This window comes from Arachis ipaensis, chromosome B3, assembly GCF_059453495.1.
Source record: "Arachis ipaensis isolate K30076 ecotype BB chromosome B3, ASM5945349v1, whole genome shotgun sequence".
Classification (NCBI taxonomy): domain Eukaryota; kingdom Viridiplantae; phylum Streptophyta; class Magnoliopsida; order Fabales; family Fabaceae; genus Arachis; species Arachis ipaensis.
In genome coordinates this window covers 24395347-24404393 of record NC_142438.1, presented here as the reverse complement: position 1 = coordinate 24404393, position 9047 = coordinate 24395347, and the positions used below count along the sequence as shown (strand labels likewise).

Here is a 9047-nt window from a genome sequence, read left to right as displayed (position 1 = left end):
TTAATTTATGGGGACTTTACCTCAGATGTGTCTTCTCATTCCACTTTACATTTACAAATTAACTTGAACTTTTACCTCAGATGTGTCTTTTCATTTTTCTAAAGCTTAAAGTTTTGCAGTCATGAATTTGTAAGTATTTAAAATTTATGTTGAACTAGAGTGAGTTTAACTACAGCTGAAAAGTATTGAAATATTTTAAGAACAAAATAAAATGTATAATAAAATAATGTAAAGCATCGATCACGATGTTGTATGTGTTAATTGATTACTAGTTTGTATCATATGTATTGTTCTCTATTAATGGAATGGCATTTAGTCTTAAAGGTGATAGCATACAATTTCATTTGGTTATTATTTTTTTTCTTCTAGTATTGAAAGCATTGATTCATGCAAGTGTATTAACAAGTGAAAGATTGGTCAATAGTTAGTAAAGATACTTGTTGGAGATTCTAGACTCGTTCAAGCCAACCACCGATTTCATGTCTTCTACGTCTCTCCATGGATCTCATTGAACTCAATTCCTGTCATCATGTACCTAAAAATGTTTTCAAGATGTTCCATAATTGAAGATGTCTCACTAAGAAAGTCAGAAACTGTGAATTAAGATGTTTCTTGTTGGCATGGTTCCCTGCACTAAGATTATTTGTTATGCTTTTTTCACTTGTGACAGGTTCGTAGAATTTGTAATCTATTTATAATTCTGGAAATATTGATGTGTTCACATATGTTACTGGTGTCTTTAGCGGTACATAAATTGTCTAATTAATAAATATGGTTACTGTGTGTCTTTTTGTCGTTGTATTTGAGTCTACTTTAATCTAGATAATAAAAAGCTGAAGCATTGTTTTCTTTGGGGCTTAGTTGTGTTTTGTGTTTTGTTTAATTATCTAGTGCTTATCTATATTTCATCATGTTCTTGTACCGCTTACTTAGTTGAGTTCGGGGAAGAAAACACAAGTTGGAACCTGGACAGAATTTTCAAACTGTTGCAAGAAAACGACAGCAAGACATGGGAAAGTTGGTATTACATCATTCAGAAACTTGTGTTTCCTTCTATTTTAGCATTGGTTTGATTCTAAAGGTCTTGGTTTATGTTGATAGAAATTATTGGAGACACGGTGTTCACCATGCTACATCGCAGAATTGTTCCACGATCTGGAAACAAACCAAGCCCAAGCAAAGCTAGATGAGATAGAAGAAATTGGTTTTAGTTTCCTTAAGCTAGTACCAAAGTGGAATGTTAAACAAAGCATAATGGTGATGTTGGCCAAGGCTTACGACACTGAAACAAGCACCTTGAAAGTAGGTGATGGAGTCATCCGCATTGGGGCTGAGCTGTTCCGTCTTTTCGGAATTCCGCCCGGTGGTGAGTATACCTTTAACTGTTAAACATCATTTTATTGGGTAAAATGGTTTTGGTCTCCGTGGTTTTACCTTTATTATTCGTATTCAGCTAGTCCTTTTACCCTATTTAATACACATGTATGTTGCAGTTGATGACGTCCCACCATTCGACGCAGGTAATGCTGACCATGTGTCGATAAAAAGAAGATTTCACCGGTTAAATACTATACAGCTGAGGCGTTTTGTTAACCAGTGTGCTATGGATACTAAAGATGACAGGATGGAGTTTAGGAGGCATTTCATCCTGCTCATGTTGAAGATGTTTCTGTGTCCGACTGTGCAACACGTCATCTCGCCGTGGCACATCAATACAATACTTGATGTATCTAATCCCAGGAGATTTCATTGGCAATTGCATATTTTCAAATCATTAGAACAAGCAATTAGGAAGTACCAGAGTAAAAATAACAAGTCTTGCGAGGGCTGCATGTTTGACTTGCTGGTAACCTTTTTAATTCAAAATGCATTTTAATCTGACTAACCCTTACATCCCAAAAAATAAGTTCTGTATGAAATATCCGCAGATGTTGTACTTCCAGAAGCTAAAGCATGGTGACCTCAAAAATTGTCAAGAACCTCAGCCATGGCTTTCTGCATGGATTACCAAGGATCTTAGTGCCATGGCATCAACTATTCAACCCGAGGTATTTACTCTTCGAAGCTCTCTTTCTCTTGTAATTAACTGCAAGTACCCTTTTGAAGACCTGACATCTATGGTTGTGCATTGGATTATTAATGACTTTGATTTGTCAGTTATGGCTGTGTTTTTTCATATAACCATATTTTGATGTGTTAGTGCTGGATGTGGCTTTATTTGTATTTGTCTTCTGACTAGTTGATGGCCCTAAATAGGCTTTTAGCGAATCCGTAGGAAACGATGGTGTGGTCCTAGAAGGTGCTGCAAGGGAGGACACAATGGGCGCAGGTCTTAACAAAGAAGACGCAGACTACACAATGAGTCCTGATGGGTACAAAAAAGTGAGTTAAGATGGCTATGTAATGAATCTTTTATTTAGATTTGTAAAATAAAAATAAAGAGCCTGTTACAGCTTATTTTTTTTTACCTTGGGCTGCTAAGTTCATCTTTAATATTCCTTAAAGAGAAGATGTATACATTTAATTTGTGTTATTAGTGTGAATTCTAGGCACTATGTGCTTGTTGGAAATGAATAGCTTGGTGTTGTAAATTTAGGGATCTGATCGCAGAGAGGGTGATGATGATGACGATGACGACGAGCCCATTGCGAAGAGACTACGTCGTAAACATGATTTGAAAAAGACACCTCAATCTTGTATGACAGAAGGAAAGACCAGCACAACGAGAAGACAGACAAAACAAAGAACCCAAATGTGAGTAAGATGTGGCAGTTTAATAATTTGTCTGTTGCATGTTTCAAACCTAGCACACGAGCACGGGTCTAATATATGTTTAAACAAATAACTGTTGTTGCCATTTCTCGAAAAAAGATATATGTTATGCTGTATTTAGTTTATCTTGTGTTGATTGAGTGATGTGAAATCACTTTGATATTTTTTGTGTACCATTTTTTTTGATGCTGCGATTTCAGGGATCCGACATGAAGGCATGAGTTATTAGCACCACTGTGATAAGAAATGATCACACAGTTGCTTTCGACGAGGATGACGATGATAACCAATCCATTGGCAAGAGAATCCGCATCAAAACTCAGAAAAGAAAAACACAACAGCTAAAAAGGACAGAAGGGGAGAACATCGGAACAAGCCTCCCGAAAACATCAAAGCAACCAATCGAGATGGATGAAACTGAACCAAAAACTCCGTCAAGAACCTTGATTGACTATTCAGGAATATTCTAGTGAATTTTTTGACAGGCAAGTGAATAGTAAATAACTTTGTTTCCATCAATAGTATGTATTGTTTTTCACTTCTTCTCTTTAAAATTCATATAGGTTGATTGCCTCACATGGTTAATTTTGAAACAGGCATCCTGACATCTTATCACAGTGAGATCCGGAGTGTGAAAGGCTATGGGTAGAAATCAAGTGACGTTACCCATTGAGAGCAATTAGCATCGACCCGATACAAACAATTATTCCGAAAGGGTCTTCAGTTCACACACCGAGTCCACAACGTCCATCATTCTCACTTGGGATGACGCAGATCTTCAAAACGCCCACACCATCCCCCCCTCGACCCATTCATCCATTACTTAGGGGACGAAAACTCACTGAGCGAGACGAACCAAGAATCAGAGGATGGGCTGTGGACAGATCTCTTGCTAGTCAGTAGAAAGTCGCGTCGTATGAGGATAGACCACACCTAGTGCTGAGAAGGGAGGACTTGTGCATGCTGAGGTCATGTGCTTGGCTCAATAACAATGTATGTAATCCAAAAACTTGTTAATCAAATTTTTTTAGGCATTCTATTTTATGGATAATTAATTTTTACATTCTGGTTAAGTAGGTCGTGCACTGGATGTGTTGCGCATTCAATGACTCAGGGTTAAGAAGATTCACACGTGACTTCTACTGCGTGTGTATAGGGATACTGGTAAGGACACTTCTATATGAATAATTTAAGTAGATTAAACCTTTTGAACAATTGCATATTCGTCTTTGGACAGGAAATGGTATTGGTCGAAAAGAATGTAATGCAGTTTCAGGACGGCCCAAATCCGGTGTATGTGGGATTAGGGGAAAACTTTGGTGTTGATACAAGGTATTTTGACGAGGTAATAGTTTCAAAGAGAAAATGAGTAAGTCTGTTTGTCATTTGAGAAATTATTATTTTCATTTGCACCTGAACAATGGATATGTGTTTTCCTTTATAAGTCCACGTAAAATGCCTAATTACAGTTGCATAATGTTGCAGTGGTTTTTTCCTGTATGTATCACCCGTCACTGGTGGGTGTATGCGTTCGATGTATCCAGGAAAAGACTGTTTGTACTAGATAGCATACCCAATAGACCACAAGATACATTCCGGAGCAGGCTAGAAGCATATGCGGTACCACAACATCTCGTCACCCTTAGGCTTTATCTAATCCTTATTATTGTATTATGTTTAAGTGTTTTCAATGTGGTTTAGGCGAGGCTCATTGAAGACATAGCACAGGTGGCCATCCCCACTTATAAGCCCACTCAACAAGGGCTGCCTTGCACATATGCCTCTGTTCCAGTACAACCAAATGGGTGAGTCTCCCTCAAAATCTTCAAATGTTGTAATCATTAAGTTTCATTTCGATTTTTTTCGGTTCTCATAATACAATCTGTTGTTTCCATTCACATAGTTTTGATTGTGGGGTGTATGCAATAAAGTTTATGAAGTACTGGACTGAAGGCGGGAATCTGAATGACTGGAATTATGTGAGATTCCAAATTCTAGCTCTAGTTAACTGATTTTTTACACACATGCCATTGTCTGTACCTACATGCAGTTACTTAACTTTGATTTTCACATGCAGGACACTATCAAGTTATATAGGTTGGAAATAATGCTTGATATCATCCTGTCACAAAAATTCAGTCATTAGAAATGCTCTGAAAGCTGTTGGCAGCACTGAATAACCTTTTGTGCGCCGCAACCAACCAAAGAACAAATATAAGGAGGTTAGGACTCCGTTCACAGCACCTGGGACAAAGAGCATGCTTCGGCGAGCTGCAGGGATGCAAAAGAAACAGACAAGCAAAAGAAGATAAATATAGAAAGAAAAAGGCTGTACATTACATTCTTGTTTACTTAGGGCAGGGTTGTCCTCACATTGTGAGATATATTTTGTTGGGTCTAAATATTTTCTTTCTTTTACACAAAGAGGTATTTTGTTTTGGATTCTTGTCCTTTACACGTTGGTCTTGGATAATTTTATGCACAAGCTGAACAACTGATACACTTTGGAATATTTTGGTTACTAATTGTCAAGCATGTTCCAGTTTGAATGACTTCTATTTTTGTATTCTCCATTTATGTTAGCAGTGTATTGTTAGTCACGTGTTGTTCGTAGGTGCTGGAAAATGGAACTGTTTGCTTATGGAACGGCCTTGATGTGGACGTGTCCTTAGATGGAGGTGTCTATCTTAGTCGTGTACTTTTGACAGGTGTGTCCTTTTGGCGGATGTGTCTTTTGAATGGATGTGTCTTGTTAACCATAGATGTGTCTTTCATATTTTTTCGGATGTGTCTAGATTTATATGGATGTGTCTTCTGCCACATGTGTCTTATAAGAATGTGTCTTTCTCGTGTTTGCATGTAATTGCATATGTGTCTTCCATGTTCCTGCCTAATTTCACAGATGTGTTTGTTTGGATGTGGCTTGTTAACCACATATGTGTCTTCCATATTTCCGTGGATGTGTCTAGGTATATATGGATGTGTCTAATACCATACGTCTGTTATAAGAATATGTTTTTTTTTTTGTGTTTGCATGTAATCGCAGATGTGTCTTCCACGTTACTGCCTAATTTCACCGTGACTTCTCTGAAGTTGTCTAGATCTATATGGATGTGTCTTCTGCCACATGTGTCTTATAAGAATGTGTCTTTCTCGTGTTTGCATGTAATTGCATGTGTTTTCCATGTTCCTGCCTAATTTCACGAATGTGTTTGTTTGGATGTGGCTTGTTAACCACAGATGTGTCTTCTATATTTTCCTTGGATGTGTCTAGGTATATATGGATGTGTCTAATACCATACGTGTGTTATAAGAATGTGTTTTTTTCTGGTCTTTGCATGTAATCGCAGATGTGTCTTCCATGCTACTGCCTAATTTCATCGTGACTTCTCCGAAGTTGTCTTAGCATGGATGTGTCTTATACATGTCGATATATTTTTAAGTTACGATAGCATGAAGGTTTCAATGAAGTCCTAATTGATTCATTATGAGGCATAACTCACACCTTTTTTTGGATAGTAACCGTAATATTAAGAAATGCAGCCTAATATCAAAAAACTCATTAAGTAATGATATATCCTCAGCTTAAAAATGTGAGTTAAATAAAAAACCTGAATACTTTGTCAAAAGATAAGTGGAAAAAAGTAAATACTAAAGAAGGCAAGTAAATACTAAACTTAGAGGTTGTGTACTCACGCTGAAATTGTCTTTCAATTGTAGAACTTGATGAACAGGGGACAACTCCTTTAGAGTCTGCAGCATCATCTTCCAGATCCTTCTGCTCCTTGTTCCCAAGCACGTTGTCATACTCATGCACGAACTGAACCAGTCCACTCTTGCAATGCAAGTAACCACCGAAAAAGGCATGCATACTCTCACTTCGTTGAGTACTTATCATACCTACCCAAAATTCACCTTGAAAATAGATTGGAACCCACATTTGACGTTCGTCATAAAGGTCTACAAAACCAACAGAAAAAAAGTAATAATCACTATAATGAACAATTAGCTACATCACAACACACACCTACAGACTTAGTGAACTAAGTATTTTCAAGAAAAAGCTTCCATAAAAAACCTACTATAAAAGAAGAATATAAGAGCACAATACAGAACGAACCTGATAGCCATCTGTTTTGCTCTAAGTTAAACTCAGCAATGAATGCAGACCAATCCTTCTCGAAAGATTCCACAGACCTGGCATTCCAAACAGTGCCATGCATTCTATCATTTATTTCTCTGTACCGAGCATATCCTCCAAGCTTATGCGGTATCTTCTTCATTATGTGCCATATGCACCATTGGTGGTGAGTATCTGGAAGGACATTCCTAATAGCACCAAACATGGATTTGCACTGGTCCGTGATGATGGCCTGTGGGGGAGATTCCATGCACCTCAACCATTGCTTAAAGGCCCACTCAAAGCTACGAATTTCCTCATTTTCCAGCAAAGCACATCTGAGCAGAGTGGACTTGCCGTGATGGTTGACACCAACAAAAGATGCAAATGGAAGTCCGTGCCTATAATAAATCTAGCCAAAATTAACAAAAGCATGCTAAATGTGAAATTCATTAAACCTTTGAATAGAGGCAAAATATACTAACATACTTATTTTTACTGTACGTTGTATCAAACGATGCCACGTCACCATAATATTCATAGGAAGCCCTGCATCTTGCATCTACCCAGAGCACACTTTTAAACTTGTTAGCTTCGTCTACATCAACTGCATAAAAGAAATTCGGGTTGATATCTTTCATTCGCATGAAATAGCTAATCATTTCCTTCACATCTGCGTTTCCATCAGCACAGTGCAGATTGCTCGTAATGTAGTTCCTCACATCCTTTTCTGAGTAACCTAAATTCGACGAGCCACCAACCTCGTTCGCCAGTGCGAGATAAGTCTTGTTGGGCCGTATGCCAGCCTCATCGTTGTTCTGAATCACACACTTGGCATGCATGGTCAGTTCCCTGTACTCAGTGTAATGCATAACTTGCTTGGTAGAACACAGGTGGGTGTGCTTCAGTTCTAATGTGGAGACCATCCAATTATCCTGCTGCCTATCAAGCATCACGTACATCCTTGCTTTGCATTCAGCTGTTGTTATTCTCTTTACCCGAGTTGCTGCCTTCACTCGAGACTCCCGATAACCTTCACGACTACAGTGTAACAATTGGTTAATGGGTATCTTTGAATCCGTCCTGGTCTTGTCAAAGTTGGTATTCCTAATCCTAGTCACGAAGCCAACTTTCTTTGCATAATTAGAATAAAACTCTTGTGCCCGCTGCAAGGAAACAAATCTCAATCCTACGTACGAAATTTCATCTATTGGAATTCTAGTGTGATCGGGTAACTACAAAGCCATTCAAAAAAAATATCATTCAACACAAAAAGTACTCAACTAATTAAAATAAAAAATACCTCGCTTCTTTATTCAGCAAAATAAAGAATATTTCACACCTCATTATTCACTGCCATTGCATCGTCCTCTACTTGAATAATGTTTACAGATTCTTTCCCCTGAAATTGATATCCGAGGACATATCAACAAAAGACATATCCATCCACCGTTTGACACTCACAAGAACTCTTCCACCAACCACTTATCCATTGATATCACCAACTAATAAACAATCGAAACTAAACTGGTATAGAACAAACATTGATCAAAGTTGCAAACATCAATTAAATATGGTGACCAAACAGAATAATAAACCATATGAAAATGTAGCACCATTCTAGCATAGTTGAAAGAAAGATTATCCACACAATTCCTAATTAAACAAATGAAATCACAATTCTTCCAACAAAGCACATCTCTGTTAATAACTCAACAACAAACTAAAAAACAAGTTACACATAAACATAACCAAATATATTTCTACCCCACAAATTACCTTGTCGACATGTTGTGTGTCATCTTCACTAATCGATGGAACATTAACGTCGCAAGAATTATACTGATCACTATCATCATATGCAGTGCTGTACGATGCTTCTTCATAAATTGCTTGGTCCGTCGACATTATGTGGTCCTCGTGCATTCAATGAAGACACATGTACCTTACCGAAGATGGTTGAGGAGAAGAGGGTTGCATGACACCTCCAAAAACACACGTCGCAGTTCTCTTCCACGGAAGGAGAAGCGGGATCCGGGTGTATGCGTAGTCACCGTTGAAGGGTAATGTTGGCGTCTCAGTGACTTGGAAAGTCCCACGAAGGAGAAGTGGCCTCCGGGTGAAGGCGCAGTCACCGTCGATGGAACAAATGGCG

The 9047-nt window shown here is 38.1% G+C and overlaps 2 protein-coding genes across 2 annotated transcripts; one reads left to right on the top strand and one right to left on the bottom strand.

Annotated features, from left to right (window-relative positions):
• Positions 1–1009: 1009 nt before the first annotated feature.
• Positions 1010–6147, top strand: LOC148570076 (uncharacterized). Its single transcript, XM_088506825.1, has 14 exons — positions 1010–1021; positions 1102–1366; positions 1494–1846; positions 1929–2092; positions 2265–2382; positions 2597–2696; positions 3929–3936; positions 4010–4117; positions 4258–4392; positions 4474–4577; positions 4676–4751; positions 5387–5480; positions 5675–5741; positions 6123–6147. Exons 1-14 carry the CDS (start codon positions 1010–1012, stop codon positions 6145–6147), a joined length of 1629 nt encoding a protein of 542 aa, XP_088362951.1.
• A 155-nt stretch (positions 6148–6302) lies between these two features.
• Positions 6303–8800, bottom strand: LOC107632735 (protein FAR1-RELATED SEQUENCE 5-like). Its single transcript, XM_016336397.1, has 6 exons — positions 8672–8800; positions 8235–8294; positions 7382–8127; positions 6893–7293; positions 6469–6732; positions 6303–6316 (listed from the first exon to the last, which is right to left on the bottom strand). Exons 1-6 carry the CDS (start codon positions 8798–8800, stop codon positions 6303–6305), a joined length of 1614 nt encoding a protein of 537 aa, XP_016191883.1.
• Positions 8801–9047: the final 247 nt, after the last annotated feature.